The following is a 20036-nucleotide window of genomic DNA, read 5'->3' as shown; positions in this document are numbered from 1 at the left end:
GCCTTCAGATCAACACAGCTCCAGCCTTTGCAGCCATCTGGGGAGTGAACCAGCAAATGGAAGACCTCTCTCTCTGTCTCTACCTCTTTCTTTAACTCCGTCTTCAAATAAATAAAATAAATCTTTAAAAAAAAAAAGTCTTGGCAAAAGTAAACTCTACTCTTTCCCCTCAAAATACATGGGCATGTATTTTACATTCTTACTATAGAGAATTACTTTGCATATCTACAACATGGCACTGGTACAGCCACGAGACGGTCATGACACAAAATTCAAAAGTTAATTAACAAATTCAGAAATAATGACAAAGAATAACCCTGCCCGTAAGCCCAGACACTGCACAAAAGGGAAGTCATCACTCATCTCTGAGCGAGGATCAATGGACCCTCCTTGCAGGAGGCTCAGGGAACACAGGTGCAGCACTAGGCAGAGCGCTCGCAAGGCAGCACTGAGGGAAGCAGGGGGTTTCTGCTAGTGCCTGGCATTTCTGACTCCTCCTCGTTCCCAGGCTTCCAGGTTTTAAGCTGGAAAGAAACGCAGTTCTGGTCCTGAACTGTGACATCAGAAGCATGGTCTCAGAATTGTAGCTTTTTCCTCCTCTGTTAAGAATGGGAAACAGGACAGGTATTCAGCCCCAGCGTCAAGCTGCCAGTGGGGCACCTGTCCCCGCCTCAGAGAGCTCAAGCTGGAGTCCCTGCTCTGTTCCTGAATCCAGCTTCCTGTTTTATGGACCCTGGAAGGTACTGGTTATGGCTCAAGTGATGAGGTTCCTGCCACACGCACGGGAAACCTGGACTGAGTTCCTGGCTCCCAGCTTCAGCCCCTGGCCTGTGGCTACTGCAGGGATTTGGGGAGTGAACCAATAGGTGGAAGTGTGCGCTCTCTCTCTCTTGCTCTTTTCTCTCTGCCTCTCAAATAATTTCTTTAAAGTTTTATTTAAAAAAATTAAAAACCGGAAAATGTATCCAGAGCCTAAATATCAGCAGGCACGTGGGCTCCTGTGATTTCTCTCTGGTGTAAGCAGCACAAGCGCTGTGGGAGACAGGGTGGTGGTGTCCTCCCGAGTCCCATCTATCACAGGCACTAACAACCCAGGTTCTGTCCCAAGCCGCCTTTCCCTCAGGTTAATCCTCTCTGGGCAGTAAATGCCTGCATTTTTAATTATTCAACAGTGCGGCCAAAGACTCCTAACAGCGGGGAAACGAGCAGTGCACTGATGTCCCCGTGTCCCCAGTGAACACCTCCTCAGGAAGCCCTCCAGAAGGCGCACTCACAGCACTGGGCAGCTCTGATGTCCTGAGCCCATTCGCAGTCCTACCCTGGGCGAGCAGCCTCTCTCACCATCATTCACAATAATTCCCAGAAGAGAAACAAATACAAGACGCCACCCCCTTCTCCCAGCCCCTTTGGTGCACGCGTCTTCCTAGGGAACCAGGAGCAGCCAGTGTCCCCCCAGGAGCAGCGGCAGACACCACGCAGCACGTGTGACGACCCATGGACTCACTTTTCGCACAATGGGCTGCTGACCTTCTACACAGCCATACCAGTTTAGTAATTTATTCCAGGCCTCAGTTGGAACCAATACGTAGTCCAATTCATCAATTAAGTGTTCTTTCAAGGTCTGACTCTCAGGATCTGAAAAAGGAAAACAGCACATAACTCACTGTTGTCCCTCTCCCACCAACGATTTTTAAATGATTTTCATGCATTTTTCAGAAACAAAAGAAGTATTTACAGGAACAAGTGCAAAATTCCAAATGTCTGTCACTGGCCGTAACACAGAGCAGACTTGTACTGCTCTCTGTCCTTAGCCATGTTTTCTGAACATTTGAAGGAAATCATATTTCTTCTATAATTGGAGGCAGCACAGGACAACAGAGAAAAATGCCAATTTGGATTCCAAAGTGCTTCCAGACCTCACAGTGAAAACTGTTAATTAGGAAGATTTACCATAATAGCCTTAGTGAAACCACATTCTATCATTTTCCCAGGAAAGCTTTATGAAGGGGGAAGCATTCTGGCACAGCGGGTTAAGCTGCTTGGGACACCCACATCTCTCATCAGAGGGCCTGGTCTGGGTCCCAGCTACCCGACTTCCAATCCAGCATCCTGCCAATGTGCATCCGGGAGCCAGCAGTGATGGCTCAAGTGGCTGAGTCCTTGCCAATCTGCATGAAGTTCCAGACTCCCAGCTTTGGCCTAGCCCAATCCCAGCTACTGTGGGCATCGGGAGGTAGAACCTGCAGACGGAAGGTCTCTCTTTCATTCTCTTGTCACTCTGCCTTTGAAATCAATTAGTAAATATTTTTTTGAAAGAAATCTTTAAATGTAGGAAATGAACCAACAGCTTTCTGCCTTACCAATGCCAAGTATATCAGTCCTTCAAGGTTCTTTTTACCTCTGGGGCTGAGTGACAACTTTCCCAAGTGTGTCATTCTTTTCTTTTTTTAAAAAATTTTACATGAGCGGTAGAGTTACAGATAGAGAGAGGTCTTCCATCCACTGGTTTACTCCCAAAAAGGCCTCCATTGTTACTGTTGCCTCCCAGCGTCTGCTTCAGCAGAAAGCTGGAGTCAGGAACCAGATATCAAATCCAGGTACTCTGATATGGGAGGCGGATGGTCTTAACCGGTATGTTAATCATTTGGCCAAATATCCACCTTTAACTGGAGCTTTCAATACAAATCACTATTTTCACTCAAAACTGGATTTGTCCAAGGTCATCATGTTAAAAGTCCAGTGGCATTTACAGAGTGAACCAGAGAACAGAAGATCTCTGTCTCTCCCTGTCATTCTGCCTCTCAAATAAATAAATAAATCTTTTTTTAAAAAAAAGGTGTAACTTTTTTAAAACGTTGTATTCATTTATTTGATAGGCAGAGTTACAGACAGAGAGAGGGAGAGACAGAGAGAGAGGTCTTCCGTCTGCTGGTACACTCTCTAGATGGCCACAATGGCTGGAGCTGGGGCTGATCCAAAGCCAGAAGCCAGGAGCTTCCTCTGGGTCTCCCGTGTGGGTGCAGGGGCCCAGGCACTTGGGCCATCTTCCACTGCTTTCCCAGACATTAGCAGGGAGCTAGATTGGAAGTGGGGCAACTGAGACTCAAACAGGCACCCATATGGGATGGAGGAGGCTTAGCCTACTACGCCACAGCACTGACCCTATAAATAATTTTTTTTTTCCAAATCACATGAAGAAAAAAAATCACACTAAATTTTTAAAATGAGAATTTACTCTTTACAAATTTTTTGACAGAGCTATATATAAAGCAGGGGGAGGAGAGCACAGCCTAATGTGTGCCATACCACAGGTCACAGGCAGAACTAACAGGACAGCTTTGCAGACAACCTAGGTAAGGATACGTTCTTCCTCCTCACACTTTCACCAATCTCTTTCAGGCCACTGTCATGACTCGAGGCAGAAGGCAGCCAGGGAGCCTGGCAGGTGACTGAATGCCTAGGAACTAAGGTGAGGAAGTTCATCTGCCAGAGCTGGTCACTGCTGCACCGCCGGGGCCCCAGGACCTGACATGAGACAACTCAGTGACATGAAACTGCAGAACTACACAAGGAGCCCGCTGCCCTCAGCTGAAGGTTGTACAGAACCACCTACTGTCTAGGTTGAGGGTTTTTGTCACTATTACTACTAAAAGCCTTAACAATTCTCCTTTTAAAGTTAAAAGGGGAGGGGCCGGTGCTGTGGTACAGAGGGTAAAGCTGCCGTCTGCAGTGCCAGCACCCCATGTGGGTGTCAGTTCAAGTCCTGTCCTGGCTACTCCACTTCCAATCTAGCTCCCTGCTACTATGCCTGGGAAAGCAGCATAGGAAGACCCAAGTGCTTGGGCCCCTGCACCCAAGTGAGAGATGTGGATAAAGCTTCCGGCTCCTGGTTTTGGCCCAGCCCAGACCTGGCTGTTGTGGCCACCTAGGGAGTGAACCAGCGGATAGAAGATCTTTCTCTCTCTCTGTCTCTCCCTTTCTATAATTTTTTTTTTTTTTTTTTTTTTTTAAAATTTGAAAGGTAGTTACAGAGAGGCAGAGGCAGAGAGGCAGACAGAGAGAGAGGTCTTCCATCTGCTGGTTTACTCCCTAGATGGTTACAATGGTTGGAGCTGCGCCAGTTCAAGGCCAGGAGCCTGGAGCTTCTTCCAGGTCTCCCACATGGGCGCAGAGGCCATCTTCCACTGCTTTCCCAGGTACATTAGCAGGGAGCTGGATTAGAAGTGGAGCAGCTGGGCCTTGAACCGACGCCCATATGGGATGCTGGCACTGCAGGCAGGCAGTGGCTTTACTTGTTATGCCACAGCACCTGGCCCTAGCCCCTCTATCTAATTCTGTCTTTCAAATATATAAATCTTTAAAAATAAAAAAATAAAACGGGGAAAAGCCCAAATGTGAACACAGTGCTATGTAAATCCTTGGGGCAACTTCATGGTATAGGGCTACCCTCTGATCTCTACCAGGAAACAAAGCAAATGACACTGTTTACATCATTTAGGCCTCTTCTAAAACAAGGACTGAACTGAAGCATTGCTCAATTTTAAAAATATCAAGGTTGGGTCCGGCATTGTGGTAGGGGGGGTAAAACTGCCATCTGCAAAGCTGGCATCTCATATGGGCATCAGTTCTAGACATAGCAACTCCACTTCTGATCCAGCTCCCTGCTAATGCAACTGGGAAAGAAGCAGAGGATGGCCCAATTCCTGGGGCTCCTACACCAATGTGGGAGACCTGGAAGAAGTTCCAGGCTCCTAGCTTCGGCCTGGCCCAGCCCTGGCTGTTGCAGCCATCTAGGGAGTAAACCAGCAGATGGAAGATCTCTATCTCTCTCTCTCTCTCCCTCTAACTCTTTCAAATAAAAAATTATATATCAAGGTTAATATTAGCTGTGTGGCTCAAATCTCATGCCTCGTCTGCCTTCCTATTTGTATCAGTCAGCTGTTTGTTACTACAACTAAATACCTCACACAGGCTGCTTATTACGGAAGGAAGTTTAATTCCAGCTCACAGTTCTGGAAGCTTCCGGTGGAAAGTCGGGCAGCCCCACTGCTCTTATGTCTGGTGGTGAGAGTGGATGACAGAACACATGCAGAGGACGGATTACATAGCGAGCCAGCAAGCAGAGATTCAGCGCCTAACTCAGCCTTTACAGCCAACCCTCTTGGGACAATTCCCTTCCAAGATCACAGCCCTAGTGACCTAATGACCGCCCATCAAGCCATCACTCTTCCACCCCTTCAGCACCACCAATTTATAATTCCGGGGATTAAATGTCTACGTAAGGTAGGAGCCAATTCTTACTCGAATGATGGCACTGCTGCCCTGACTCTGGAGCCAGGCTACAGATCACCTCTATCCTACAGGAAGTCAAGTCAGGCAGAGCCAGACCTGGGAGAAACCAACCTGTCACCTCAGTGCGTCTGTGGGTACTAGCCACCCTCTGTCGGATCACACACCTCTGGCCACAGTTTCCTCTGGGAAACAGGGGAAACTCTGTTTACTGACCTCCCACCTTTCCTCACACCACTTCTATGACAAACACTGTCCTCACAGTCATGCTGGATGTTCACTGACACGTCTACAACTTGTTCCACTGAGAAGGTAACAAAAAATTCTGCTTCCCAAATTTCAGATGCAGTTTAAAAACGATACTTTACTTCTTACCATCCCAAATACTAATCTGAGAACACATTTGCAGGGAAAGAGAGAGACAGGGATTTAAAACATTGGAAGGATGCTATTGCTAGATGCAGTTATTTAGGTAAAAAAGCTGCTTAACTTCACCCTACAGGTCTGCAAAGCCTTAGGCGACAGATGCCAACTGAGGACACTTGTTTACGTCTCCTTAAACCGAGAAAGGCTCACAATGTCCACATTACACATACATGTGGTTTCAGGCCACCGCCCAGGTGAACATTTAGCTAGAAAAGGTACTGTACCTGAAAAGAGTCCAGAGTTGTCTATCGGGCCAGGAAACAGGTTATGCTCACCCACATTATACATATCCCAGCTGTCGAAGCCCACATACTTCTTCCACTGCTTGAACCACCGACTGTCAATGAGATACCTAGAGAGACAAAAATTTGAAGAAGCAGAAAAGCTAGGGTTGTAAGTTTTTGCAGCTGCTTTCTTATACCTTTTTTTATTTTTTAAGTTTTATTTTATTCATTTGAAAGGCAGAGTGATAGAGAGGGTGGCTCACTCACCAAATGGCCTCTATATTTGGGGCTAGTCAGGCCACAGCTAGGAGTCTGGCACTCTAGCCAAGTCTCCCAAGTACTAGGACCATCTTCTGCTGCTACCCCAAGTACATTAGCAGGGAGCTAGATCAGAAGCGAAGCAGCTAAGACTCAAACCAGTACTCTGATATGGAATGCTGGCACTGCAGGCGGCAGATGAACCCACTGTGCCACAATGCTGGCCCCTCCCTTAATATTTTTTTATAGCCTTAAACATAGGGAACAAGTAATTCCCACTAAAAAAAAAAAAAATGGTACCAAAGGGCCTGGCCCTGGGCAAGCATCCATTAAGTGAAACAACTCTTAAAAACAGAATAAATAAAACGGAGGAAAAAATCAGCTTCAAAATGGTTATGTAAATGGAGTCTTTCTATGCATAAAATCACGCCTGCTATTAAACAAGTTATTAATTTGACAGTGATCTTGATAAAGGCCTGTGTCCAGGCAGGCAGTCTGGTTATTCTGCTTTGCTCAACATGAACAGCATTAAACTAGTTTCTTTCTTTCTATAAGTGGAATACTACCACTCCAGTTTCCCTTTGAGGATCATGTTAGATATCCCTAAATGTACAGCGCATGTGTGTACCCAGCCACACACACTTATACCAGTGTCTAGGTCAGGTCACCTTGTCAAAAAGCATTAAGTTGTGTTTGACACTCAATACTTTTTATGCTTAATTACTACAAGCCAATCTCATCCTATTTTAAGCACATCACTAGGCTGCTTTAAATTCAGACAGGAGGGAGAAAACCCCGGGGGACAGCGAAGTACCACAACTATACTGGTGAGGCCAGCGCTGAGGCACAGCAGGCTACGCTGCCACTTGTGACGCTGGCATCCCACACGACAGCACCAATTCCAGCCCGGCTACTCTGCTCACCTTCCTAGGAAGGCAGCAGCAGATGGCCCAGGTGCTGGGTCCCTGCCACACTTGTCAGAGCCCCCAGTGGAGTTCCGCACTCCTACCTTCAGCCTGGAGCAGTCCCAGAGGATGCAACCATCTGGGGAATGATGAACGGAAGCCATCTCTCCCTATCTATCTCTCCCTCTGTCACTCCACAGGTCACACAATGTTATTTTTTTTTAAACCCCTATCAGAACTCCTCCTGTTTCCAATGTTTCCCCTTCTCTGCTGGTCTGATAAAGACAGACAGCGCTCAGTGATACACAAGGCAAAGCCTAGTGTTTTACTCCCACAAGTAACACCACCTAGGACTCACTCTCCTGGTGGACAGTATGAGGGTGCATCAAACAAGCAATTCATGAAAAAATGAAATCTGAAAACAATGCAACGTTTCTTTGAGCTCTACGAAGTCCCCTGGTCTAATCCCCGCCTATCTCAGCCTGGCTCTTCTAAACCTTGCACTTTTCATTCTGTGGAGCTCCGGGATCTGGGCCACCCTCCTCTCCCGCCTGGAGGCTCTGCTGCCACAGTTATTTTTTACATTTGATACCAAAATAATCTGGGGTTCCAGGCATTTGATTAACGTCTGCCCTTGAAATCTTCTTGGCAGTTTACAAGCTACAAAGTACCTACTTCTGATCTTCGCCTCAACCCACTGAGCCGGTGGGTTTCAACAGTAAGGCATTAGGGTCTGCGAGGGCTGGACACCTCGGCCCAAGGTCACAAGGTGAGAACTTGGTGGCAAGGGCTCGCACCACACCCCTGAGGAGCATTCCCCTTCTCTAAACCCTGCAGCGCGGATAGCCGCCGGACCCGCCCCCTGGGACTCCGAACCGGCCGGGACCACCTCCAGTCCCACCTGCGTTTTCCCCGAGTTGACCCTGGGGTTTCACTCCCCAAGGGCGGGTGTCAGGACACTCTTTGAGGGTCATCGGACACCGCCCCCGCCCGACTCCTATCCAAGTCGAGAAAAGGGAGCCTGCCCTTAAGATCAGCGCCCCGGCCCCCAGTTCTACGCCGGGGAAGGGAGGGGCCGCTGCTCACCACTGCGCCCCCCTTTGGAGCGTGGTCCTCATGAGGGCCCCGAGCTCGGACTTCTGGGTCTCCGCATCCGGTCTCTCACGGCAACCTCCGCCTTCCGCCATCTCGTCCGCGGCCCCGGCCCAGCCGGCCCGGACATCCGCCCCACGCACGCCGCGCTATGGGCCGCGCCCACGCACGCACGCACGCACGCACGCCCGTGTGCGCGCGTCAGCCCCACCTTGCGCCGCGCCCTCGCCCAGGTTCTCCCCGCCCCCACGCACCCCTCCCACGCATGCGCAGTGGAGCGGGGGTGGGGTGGGGTCAACCGAGGCTGCCACTTCCTCCTGCGCTACCTGCCACACCTATCACGAGCTGCCCGCCTGGTGCCCGTCAGGCACGCCTTCCTCTGCTCAGAGTGGCGCCCGCTTGGCCTCCGAGGCGCTGTCCAGCCCGATGACCTGAAGGAACACCCCACGACCTCTCGGGCACCCCATCCTAGCCTAAGGCGTTATCTTTTTCCTAAACAAAGGCAGGCCCGGTTCAAGAAACCCTGGAACTAAGTTTTCTCGTTCTCACTCGCACCATTTCCGCTTTCAGCTGGGGACCTCAGCGGCCCAAACCTGTGTTCCTGCCCCGAGATCCCTCCGGGGGGCTTGGGAGCGCCAGGTGCACCGACTCCTCGGGACCGACCGTGCGTGCACTGTGCCCTCATTGGACGGCGGAATCTCTTGGCCGGTGGCCAGGGCCCCGCAGCGCTGTGCGCTGGGCCACTGGGCCTTGTCGGCGAGGCCAGCAGCCACGGAGGGGCGATAGCAGCTGGGGAAGAAGGGAGCTCCAGATGCGGTCTCCTGGTTAGGTGCGCCGGCATCTGTTCCAAACACTCGATCCCGCGCACAGAAAAACACCGTCTTCCCGGAGGGAGAAGTGAACCCAGAGCAAGGAGGCCAGGCACTGGCCGTTCGCTTGCCCAGCAGTTCCTGCCCTCGTAGAATCTAGTGGAGAACAGACCGTCCGCACATCGCTCCAGTGTTTGGCAAATGCCATTACGGGGTGTGAACCCCAGGCTGTAGGAGTGCCAGGCGCAAGCCCAGCCTTGACTTTCAGCAGGATGAGTGGGATCTTGAAGGAAGTGTTGGAAGCAGAGAGCTGCACCCGCATGTTACAGGAGGGCAGGCTGAGAACTTCTGGAACAGCAGGACAGTATCAGAGTGGGCGTGGGCAGGCTAAGCTGGTCCTGCATTTCTAAGGAAGGCTGGGGGAGCCCCACGCCCCACCTGTTGGAGGAGGTGTGCAGCAGAGGGAATGGCCGAGGGGCTTCGCACCCGCACCGGCAGTGGTGCACCCCGGGAGGCCCTCGGGGACCTCTGGGGAGGGTGCTGTGAGGGAGGAGCCATGGGAAGAGGAGCCGGCCTAGTGAGGGCGCGGTAGGTCGTCTAAACACACGGACTGCTTGGATGTTGGGTTTTGACTTGTGAGGTTAATTTGCTCTGCCTGGGACGTCCATCACCCACCATCTGATAGCAGGGGTAGATGGCCAGGGAAAGTAAGTGGGAAATTCAAATGGCGTGAGATCACCTTGTCGAATCCCCTGCAGGCGAGAGTCAGAACCACAGATGATTCGGCACTGGGGAGCCCACCCGGCTGCATCCTCTTCTGTGAAACCGCTCTCTTTAGAACTGTTAAAAATGTTATTGCACGGTAGTCATGTTCGTTTCGGGAAACGAAGGTTGGTTCTGACTTCGCTTTCAGAATCAACGCTGTGGGGTGTCTGGTTCCCTTTTCTTTTTTTGGCCATTTGTCCTCTGCTGTTCAAGGCCGTCTTAAAGAAGCAGGACAAGTCCTCCACACCCCTAGGAAGGCAGACAAAACCTAATTATAAAAACAAAAAAATTGGTAAAGATTTTTAAGTTGAAACTTTTCAAGGATATGAAATGGCTGTCAAATTATTAGTACTTCCTAAAAAATTAAGGTTATCAGTGCCAGCAGTTCAATTATGCAAGAAATAAAGTGAACTGTATTGAGATCATCGGGGTGCATGTTGGGGTGCAGCAGGCTAAGCTGCTGCTTGGGGAGCCCACGTCTCTTATCAGAGAACCTAGAATTGAGCCCCAGCTGTTACAGGAATTTGGGGGAGTGAACCAGCAGGTGGAAAATCCATATTTGTGTGTGTGTGTTTCTCATTCTGACTTTCAAATAAATGAAAGAAATGACTGCTCTGGCCACATTTCACCTTCAAGTGAGTCCTTTTTCTGCGTGCTCTCTCTTTTTCTCTCTCTCTCTCTTTTTAGAAGATTTATTGTTGCGGCCAGCACTGCCTCTGCTTTTCTCTTAACTCTTTAAAAAAAAAAACTGTTATTTATTTGTTTGAAAGACAGAGTTACAGAGAGAGGGGGAGAGGGAAAGAGATCTTCCTTCCACTGGTTCACTCCCTAAATGGCCACAACCTCCCAGGAGCTGGATCAGGCAGAAGCCAGAAACCAGGAGCTTCATCAGGGTCTCCTATGTGAGTGGAGGGACCCAAGCACTTGGGCCATTTTCCTCTGCTTTTCCAGGTGCATTAGCAGGGAGTTGGATCAGAAGTGGAGCAGCCAGGACTTGAATCGGTGCCCAGAGTGGATGCAGGCAGCAGCTTAACCTGCTGGGCCATAGTATCAGCTCCTCTTTGCTCTCTTATATATGTATGTGTGTGTATATGTGTATATGTATAATTTTCAATGTCTTTAAGCTTTGTTAGATTTTTAGATTTTACATTTTTTTTTAATTGAGAAGTAGCTAGCATCTCCTTGTGTGTTTCTGCTGTTGTGGGAATGACCTAGTGACTAGGGAGGAAATACAGAGTGAGTGATTCAGCTCAGAGATCATGCTGGTCCCATGACTGTGCTGCACCCGAGGGAGAGGGGTCCCCAGCTCCTAAACTGGGTAGGTCACTCACTGAGACAAGAGCTTGGGCCGCAAGGACAGAAGAGAAAGCAGGACTGGGAGACTGGAGGGAACAGGCCTGACTGGTCACAGGCTGCTTGATTTTGGACTGGGATGATCTAACTGTCCGGGTGTGTGAACTTTGAACTTTGGCTCCAAATCACCAGTTTTGCCTCGGCTGGTACTACAGCTTTCTCTCTATTTCACTGGACGTGGCCCTCCTGAGTTACCCTTGCTGCGCACTTGGGCAGCCGTCAGAAGACACGAGGCAGGAATCGCACATCTTAATCAGAAGGTGCAGCAGGAGAGAAAATTATACGTCTTCCTTGTACTTCCTTAATTTGCCCAAGGGATTGTGAAAAAATGTTGAAGTACACTTTAGAAGAATAAAATATCTTCCCCTTTTATATGAAGATTCGGTCACTGAGGAAGGTGCCCGAGTCTCACGGAGAGGAAGTGGGATCATTTTACTTACACTGGGAGTCATGCTGATGAACAGATTCCATTCTGGTTCCACCACTGTTGGTGGCCAACCCTGTTTGGGCAGGGAGGGTGTGGCACCCTAAGCTCAGGTGTGGCTAGTGTCTTTTTTTCTTCCTCTGATTCTGTTACCATCAAGTCGGAGCTGTGAATAAGTTTTTAGATGTTAATTTGTGTGTGTGTGTGTGTCCTTTGCACAGAACAAATTCTCAGTAGGCGTGTCTTTTTTAAGATTTATTTATTTATTTGAGAGGTCAACTTACAGAGAGTGGGAGAGACAGAGAGTCCTTCCATTAACTGGTTCACTCCCCAAATGCCCACCACAATCAGGGCTGGGCAAGTCCTGCAGCCCATGTGGACCCATGGACTTGAGCCATCATCTGCTGCCTCCTGGAGTACATCAGCAGGAAGCTGATGCGAAGATCACAGCTGAAGGATGGGAGTCAGCCCTGTGGCTCCGCGGGTGAAGCCACCAGCATCCCATATCAAAGTGCCGCCTGCTCCATTTCTGACCCAGCTCCCTACTAACATGCCTGGGACAGCAGCAGCAGATGGCCCAAGTCCTTGGGCCCCTGCACCTGCGTGGGAGACCTGGAAGAAGCTCCTGGCTCCTGGCTTTGGATCAGCCCAAGTCCTGCCATTGCAGCCATCTGGGGAGTGAACCAGGGATAGAAGATATCTCTCTCTCTGCCTCTGCCTCTGCCTCTCCCTTTCTGTAAATCTGCCTTTCAAATAAATAAATAAATCTAAAAAATAATAATAAATGAACATTCTTTGTGGAACTACACTGAGACCCTTCTAAAAGGAAGTCATTTGGTTCAAGGGCTAATTGTGCAAGATGTGCCTGACCTAATTTGATCACATGTAATGTTTAAAAGAAAAACAAACAAAAAGCATTTCTGCAAGAACTGTGAAAATGGAAGATTTTCAGCCTAGTTGAGTAACAGGGAAGCCCATCCCCTTCCCAGAAGGTCTGTGGCCTAAACGATGCCCGGCAGCCATTTCTGCCCCAGGCCAGGATCCCTGGCGGGCTGAGTGTGACTTCTCTCTTACTTGTTCTTGGCACTGCTGATTCACAATGGGGTGGGGTGGGTGCAGGGTAGTAGCAGTGACACAGTTGACTGAGAACAATGGGATGGGGGTGGGGTGTCTGCGTCGGCATCTGTGTTGGAGAACGATGTCCAGGTTCTTAGCAGGGACACTGTGGAAGTCTTAGCTGGCCCTACGCCGCTGTTCCTGAAGAACTTTGGGTTGAGGGAGACAGGCCCTTTGATCTGAAGAGCAATGTTCCCCAGGCGGGACCAGCCACATTGGCCGCCAGAAGTTCCCTTCCCTGGCAACCCAAGACATAAACAGAGGGGGAAAGAGTGGGCGGGCAGGGGTGAGTCACCAGGCAGCCCGAGGCGAAGAGGTTGCAGTTTGGAAAGCCCCTGTAGCCTAACCAGTGTGGCCCAGGCACCTAGGGGGTGCGAGTTGGATTGGGAGATCCAGCTGATAGGTCACTGAGTCGCTTCCTAGGTCCCCCAGGGTTCTCCAGGGTAGCCCCTGTGGAGATGGACCAGGGCTCACACACACTTTCACAAGTGGTTGTCAGGCACTGCGCATTCAGTTCCCAGAACCGGACCCGCTCCATCCCACACGCCTGGCTTCTCCTTCCCTTCCGGCTACAGCCCTGAGACTGCACTTGCCGAGCAGTGCTCAGGTCACAGCCCTTATCCTAGTCCTTTTTCTAACTTTCAAAAAATGTATATGAGGGGCAGAGAGCGAGCCAGCGCGGGAGAGAGGTACCTTATCTGATGGTTCCCTCCCCAAGTGCCCAGATGAGTGGCAGGAACCCAATTGCTTGAGCCATCACCACTGTCTCCTGGGTGTGCATTAGCAGGAAGCAGGCGGTGGGGCAGGGACTGGAAGTTCAGTGTGGGCTGTAGTAACTAGGGTAAAGGCCCACCCTGCCAGCTGATGGTTCTTTACGAAAAGCCCTTTCCCTCGACTCCTTGACTCCATCCTGTTACTCCCTACCTGCCTCTCTCTGCCCCCGGCCCCCGACCAAGGATTCTGAATCCATAAACCTCAGGCCTTGGTCCTCTGATCTGTATGTGGCTGCTTTCCACAGGGGGCCTCATCCTCCCCACTGGCCACTGTCTCCTTAGCCAGACCTTTGCTTTTAAACCCACACTCCTCTCCTGAGCCTCCTGTAACCACCTGCCCCAGATATCTCCATCTGCATATTCCTTGCAACATAGCTTTACTTTTTTAAAATTTGAGAGGCAGAGAGACATGGTCAAAGACAATTCCCAGTCACTGATTTATGCCCAAAATACTTATAATGGCTGGGGTTGAAGTCAGGGGCCAGAAACTCAATTCAGGTCCCCTAAGTGAGCGGCAGGGATTCAACTACTTAAACTGTTTCCTGCCTTCTCCCAAGGTATGCATGAACAGGAAGCTGGAATTAAGAGCAAAGTGGGACTTGAATCAAGGCACTGCAATATGGGATGTAAATATTCCAAGAGGCATCTTTTTGTTTTTTAAAGATAATCTACTTATTTGAAAGGCAGAATTCAAGAGACAAGGACACAGAGTGAGCTTCCATCCATTGGTTCACTTCCCAGATGGCTGCAATGGCCAGGGCTGGGAAGAGATATCTTTTAAAAAGATTTATTTAGTGGCTGGTGCTGTGGTATAGCAGGTAAAGCTGTCACTTGCGGTGCTGGCTGCTCCACTTCTGATCCAGCTCTCTGCTATGGCCTGGGGAAGCAGAAGATGGCCCAAGTCCTTGGGTGCCTGGCCAGGGCAGGTGCAGAGGGTCATTCACCCTGCAGTGATCTGAAGGCACACGGACTATGGTGGCGGTGGGGGGCGGGGAGAGCAGGCGGGAGATAGTAACAAAGATCCCTACTTTCTGCCAGAGGAAAAGTTGAGAGTTGGCTCAGACATGGGAAGGGCCTTGAGCCAACCGGAGCACAAATGTTGGGATACCAAAAACTGGTGTACATTCTGGACCAGGAGACACTGCCAACCTGTCTCTGGGTCCCTATCTGCTCCAGCAACCCTGCACCCAGACCCAGCAGAGGCCCCTGCATTGACAAGAAATGGCTCCAGGTCTGTCTTTAAAGATTACTTGCAGCAAGGTCTACCGATGAAGGGGCTGGACCTGAGGAGCAGCAGCTGGGCTCGGAGATAGGCCCTGCTATCGGGCCTGAGCGAGTCATCACACTCAGGTGCTAGGCACGAGTCAGGGGGGCCAGTTAAACTGCACCCTTCTCACTGGTACATGAGGCAGCCACAGTAAGGATGCCTCAGAGCAGGCTTTTGTTTTTATGAGAGGCAGAGTTATACTGTTGCGGGGTGCACCCATTAAAACACAGCCATTAGCCTGCTGGCTACTGCCTTTCTCACAGAGAAAACAGCAGCCAGTTGCAGTGTGATGGGGGTGGAGGGGAGGGTTGTTTAAAGATAAAACCAAATTCTGTTATTAGAAGTTAATCGTGCAGGCATGGTGAGCATGCATTTAGCCAATCAGCAATCAACACCTATTCCTGCTTGACTTCAATTGCTGGCGCCAGCTGCCCAGCATCTGATGCCCTCTGGTACCAAAGGTTTCTTTAATGTTCAACCAACAACCCACACATGTTTACTTTTAGTGGCTTCCAGTTTTTGTTAGAACATCCCACCTTGTAACGACACAGCGTGGGGGAAGAGAAATAGTTCCATCCACTGGTTCACTCCCCAACGGCCAGAGCTGGGCTGATCTGAAGCCAGGAGCCTTTTCTGGGTCTCTGATGTGGGTACAGGAACCCAAGCACTTGGGCCATTTTCCACTGCTTTCCCCAGGCCTTGAGCAGAGAGCTGGATCTGAAGAGAAACAGCTGGGACATGAACCGGTGCCCATATGGGACATGCTGGTGCTGCAGGCGGAGGCTCAGCCTGCTACGCCACAGCACTGGCCCTGAACAGGTTCAAGCACTGGGTCCCAAAATGGAAAGATCTGGCCAACTAGATCACATGAGCTTCCAACTGTGTACAAGGGGCTTGTGTGGCCTAACACTTAGAGAGGCCAGACTGAAGCGAGTGGGGACCTGAGTTTGTGGTGGTCATCTCTCAGTGTCCAGGAAACAAAGGAATGGCCCCTCTACCAGGACAGGCAGGCGGGCCAAGCCATGGGCCTTCCTCTTTCCGAGTAAGGGTTTTCTGTTGCGGCTGGGCCTCTGGGTGGCCCTGTTGCATGACCTAGCAGAAATAAGACCCAATGCTAATAGGAAATGTGTCCCCAAGCAGACACTGACACAGAACACAGTGCAGGTGTACTGGAACTCAGCATTTTATTAGCGAAGAAGCTCGCCTCAGGCTGGCAGAGGAGAGGCAGGGATGGACAGGACCAGCGCCCACCTGGGGGTTTCCCGGACATCAGGCGTTCCTCCATTTGTTTTCGGGGGAACGCCCTCATGGATGAAACCCCCAGAGAGCAGCAGGCCACTGGCAAGCAGCCAGGGTAGGGGGCGCCCTAGGCACCGCCAGACCCCTTGGACAGCAGGGCTTGGATGTCGGGCTCGATGTCGATGGTGGGGAAGCGGCGGCTGTACCTGCGCACCGGGACGCCATCGGGGCCCACCAGGAACTTCTCGAAGTTCCAGGAAACGTCGTTACGGCACACCGGGGACCAGGTGATGAACTTGGGGTCGGTCATGAGCGCAGTGGGGTCGTCGCTGGGCGCCGGCAGGGCCTCCCGCAGGAAGGCGAAGAGCGGGTGCGCCTTGGCGCCGTTCACCTCGCACTTCTGGAAGAGCATGAAGTTGGGCTCGAACCCGCCTCCAGGCCGGACATACTTGAGGGAATTCAGAATCTCCTCATTCTTGGCGTTCTCCTGTAGGAGAGAAGGGCAGCTAGGACCCGCGGCCGCGGGAGGGAGGGCATGGAAACTTCAAACCGCAAACAAGGAGGTTTTGATGAGTCACCAGGAAGTGGCCTTCGGAGCCCAACCCCGGTGTGCGCCTGCATTCCAGTCGTGACGCGCTGGGGAAGGGAAGGGAGCGAGGGCCCGCCCCGCCAGCGCCCCTGACCGCGGCTGCGCGCCCCCAGCCCCGCCAGCGCCCCCTACCCCCGCCCCGCGCACCTGATGCCCAAACTGGTTGCACGGGAAGCCGAGCACGACCAGGCCCCGGGGCCCGAGGCGCTCTTGCAGCTCGTTCATCTGGGTGTAGTCCCGGACCGTAGTGCCTCAGAGCGACGCCACATTCTCAATGAGCAGCACCTTGCCCCGCAGGGAGCCCAGGTTCACGGGCTCCCCGCCGGCCAGCGGGTGCGCTGAGAAGGAGTACACAGACTGGGCAGCCGCCGCCATACGAGCCGCACACATGGTGTGAGACAAAGCGGAGCTTCCGAAGCGCGGAGCTGGGGTGTTCGGCAGCGCCTCCTTTTAACTGGTCGGCGGCAGGGTCACGTGGCGCAGGCACTTTTTCCGGGCCCGAGGGTCCCGCCTCATCCGGCCTCCGCCTTCCCCGAAGGGTCTCGGCCCCTCCCGCAGCTGGGGACCGGCGGGAAGGTGCGGCCAGAAGCCAAGGTCCGACCACACGGGCCTGGGTAACAGCGCCGAGGGCCCCCTGGAAGCTGTCCTAAAAGCTCCTTAGGGTGTGAGCCTTGGTAGAGGGGTCCAGCAGAGCGCCCTCTCCTCTGCCGTGTTCCTCTTGCAGCGTGTGCCCTACTGTCGCCAGCTGTCCCGCAGTTAAGACGGGGTGAAGCTGCAGTGGGCAGCAGCTCTGCGCGGCGGGGCTCCCTGGCGCTGGGCAGGAACGCCAAGGGCCACCCAGGTCACCAGGCTCTGCGCGGTGAGGCTGCCAAGAGCGTGCTCCCATTCGGTCCCAGTCTGCCAATGCCCAGTCGGCCCCAGGGCTGCACTGCCTTGACACAGGTTTTGAGCAGTACAATGCCCTAAAGCCTGGGGCTCGGGTGTCGCCCAGAACCCTCACCAGCACCGAGAAGCCGCCCGGAGTGCGTTCCCACCCACTCCCGACGGTGAACTTGAAAGTGGCACAGAATAATCACGTCCGTGTTCTCTGGGGGGAAGGAACCCGAGGGGTGGGCCAGGGTGAGAGGGCGGAGTCCTTCGATCCTCCTGCCCTCAGCCCTGGAGAGAGCAACACAAACACCAAGACACTCAAGTTTGGAAAACTGCCTTTATTCTATTAGTAGTTGGAAAACGTAACTGGCACACAGTAAAAGTCTAGTCGGTGGAGAGCAGAGAAGCCGGTGCCGCCTCTGAGGTGGGTGGCTCCTCTTGCAGTGAGGAGAAAGAGCACTGTGAATCAGAGCCAGACCCTGCAGTCCAGGAGAAAGGCTATGCCACTTTCCACAGTTGAAAACCAAATTCCTACGTACTTAACCCAGCTCTGGAGAGGGGCACTGGGATACGTGGGGCTGAGGTGGGGTGATATGGCCATCTTTTATTAGAGAAAGTGACAAAACGGGAATTTAAAAAATCAATTTTCCATCTGACTTTATTTCCAAATACACTTTCTTTTTTTTAAAAAAACCAATACACTTTCTGTGGGGATGACAAATATCAGTATTAGGAAATCCAATTATACAAAAAATACTACATCTAGTCTGGGTAGATATATTTATTTTTGGTAACATACATTAAGTGGCACTAATTACACAGTAACTATAAGGTAACTAACATGAAACCACAGAACTGTAACTCTGCCACAGCTGCAACGTCTCGGACCTTTCTGGCTGAGCACATTTTAAAAAAAAAACTGGATGCCCACCCCAGAGCTATGCCGAATGCCATCTTTGAAGGAGTCAAGCTCTGAGGTGCTAACTCAGCTTCCTTGCAGCTGACAGATGACAGGCAGGACATGTTAGTTATAAAGTAGTTACAGCCTAATTCACAAAAGTTACCAACTGTTTCTCTTTCTAGAAAGAAGCAAGAAGTTAAGAAATTCCTTGAATTAGCGCCTGGTGTGTCAGGTGGGAGTGCAGAGAGGGCTGTTAGAGCAGTGTCAGAAGCCCCTGGCTGGTCAGACGGGCTGGACATCGTTAATAATCATGGTTGGCTTCTAAATACTGGTAGCAAGATGACTTCTGATTTGTAATCTTAGGTAAATTATAGATAAATGAAAAAGGCCAGTAATCATACACTAAGATTAATAAACAGCACTTCAAAATTAACCGCGTGAGGGTTGTGCTTGCAGCGAGGTTTCACAAGACAAGGCACCCGGATTTTTTCTTCCCACGTCTGGCTTGCAGAGCCGCTCTCGTGGCCATTTCAAAAACCTCCCTCACTCCATCTTTGGTCTTTGCTGAACACTCCATGTACCCAAAGGCGCCAATCCTGTTTGCCATATCTCTGCCCTCTTCAGGTTTTACTGGCTCCTGCAACAAAGAAGAATGCTGTCAGCTAACAGTACTAAATACACACAGTAAGCAGTTAGAGATTCAGCTCAAAGTTCTAAGTTGCCAAAGTCCCAAATTTAAACTATCTTATGAAATTGTGACACTGAAATGCAGTGACTACTCCTTTTCCAATATAAAATCTTATTAAACATGCTTTTTTGGGAAGAAATGAGGAAGAGGGAAGAAGTCAGAGGAAAGCTAAGGAAAGAATCACCGATTAAATTACTCAAGCTGCCTATCCAGGGCAAGCACTGGTCTTCCACAGAGGACTGAATGCCATGGAGAGACTGAGACTGTCCTCCCATTCAGACCTCAGCGGGAGAACTTGGTTTGAAGACCTCAACGTTCCTCCTGCTCTGGAGGAAGCCCTGCCATTAGGCCTCTTGGAACTTTTAATTCCCATTTTATCTGAAAAGCAGAGACAGGATCTTCAATCTAAGAGTTCACTCCCCAAATGTCTGTAACTGCCAGGGCTCCCTCCTAGTCTCCCACATGGGTGGCAGGGGCCCCAATACTTAAGCCATCCTCTAAAGGCTTCCAGTGTGTTAACAGGAAGCTGGATCAGAAGCTGAGCCAGGACTCCTACCAGGCCCTCCAACATGGGTATGGGCAATGTAAAGCAGTGCCTTACACGTTGTGCTCAACACCCAGCCTGCCACCTGACTAGATTCTAAAAAGCCAAGATGCTACCTCCATCATCACTTTAATGAAAGCATTAGAGTCTTCTGTCTGGACTCCATGCCTTGGGACTTCCTGCTTCTTTAGTTGCTACTACTTTATCTTTGGCCTCACATGTGCCAAAACAATAAATGAAGAGGCTGATGAAGTTCCTACCTCAGAAGCCTTGACTACTTACTGGGATGGTTCCTGGATGGATGGTACAGTGCTACTGCCTAAGAGAGCCCATCTCATAGGAGTAAGGAGTCTTAGGGATCGATCATGTGTTAAGGTCACAAGTCACTGAGGGCCAGATGGATAGAGAGGCATCTAAAACAACCTGGCCTGTGAGGCTTTCTGCTGGATTCCCTGAACAGCCAACCCTGGGGCCCTCATTCGAGACGGCTACAGAAGACAGAGC

The 20036-nt window shown here is 51.0% G+C and overlaps 3 protein-coding genes across 6 annotated transcripts in view; all 3 read right to left on the bottom strand.

Annotated features, from left to right (window-relative positions):
* USP4 (ubiquitin specific peptidase 4) overlaps nt 1–8304 on the bottom strand; it is a 47868-nt gene extending 39564 nt beyond the window's left edge. For both annotated transcript variants that reach the window (XM_051851635.3, XM_051851636.3), the window contains exons 1-3: nt 8189–8304; nt 5940–6067; nt 1505–1635 (exon numbers count right to left, since the gene is read on the bottom strand). In XM_051851635.3, coding sequence (XP_051707595.1) covers nt 1505–1635; nt 5940–6067; nt 8189–8289 — 360 coding nt within the window. In that variant the 5' untranslated portion in view covers nt 8290–8304. The remainder of the gene's footprint in view (nt 1–1504; nt 1636–5939; nt 6068–8188) is intronic.
* Nucleotides 8305–15928: 7624 nt separating this feature from the next.
* GPX1 (glutathione peroxidase 1) lies at nt 15929–16936 on the bottom strand. The gene is given in 2 exon segments (NM_001085444.1): nt 15929–16427; nt 16677–16936. Coding segments are annotated over 2 exon segments (603 nt in total). The 5' UTR covers nt 16920–16936; the 3' UTR covers nt 15929–16067.
* Nucleotides 16937–17722: 786 nt separating this feature from the next.
* The window catches only part of RHOA (ras homolog family member A), a 57612-nt gene continuing 55298 nt past the window's right edge, over nt 17723–20036 (bottom strand). For all 3 annotated transcript variants that reach the window (XM_070050832.2, XM_008260649.5, XM_002713428.6), the window contains one exon: nt 17723–18937. In XM_070050832.2, the coding sequence (XP_069906933.1) occupies nt 18764–18937 (174 nt within the window). In that variant the 3' untranslated portion in view covers nt 17723–18763. The remainder of the gene's footprint in view (nt 18938–20036) is intronic.

Source organism: Oryctolagus cuniculus, chromosome 10 (genome assembly GCF_051225735.1).
Source record: "Oryctolagus cuniculus isolate XC-2025 breed Fujian yellow rabbit chromosome 10, ASM5122573v1, whole genome shotgun sequence".
In the NCBI taxonomy this organism is placed as follows: domain Eukaryota; kingdom Metazoa; phylum Chordata; class Mammalia; order Lagomorpha; family Leporidae; genus Oryctolagus; species Oryctolagus cuniculus.
The sequence above is the reverse complement of the archived record's forward strand: the minus strand, read 5'-3'. Positions and strand labels throughout refer to the sequence as shown.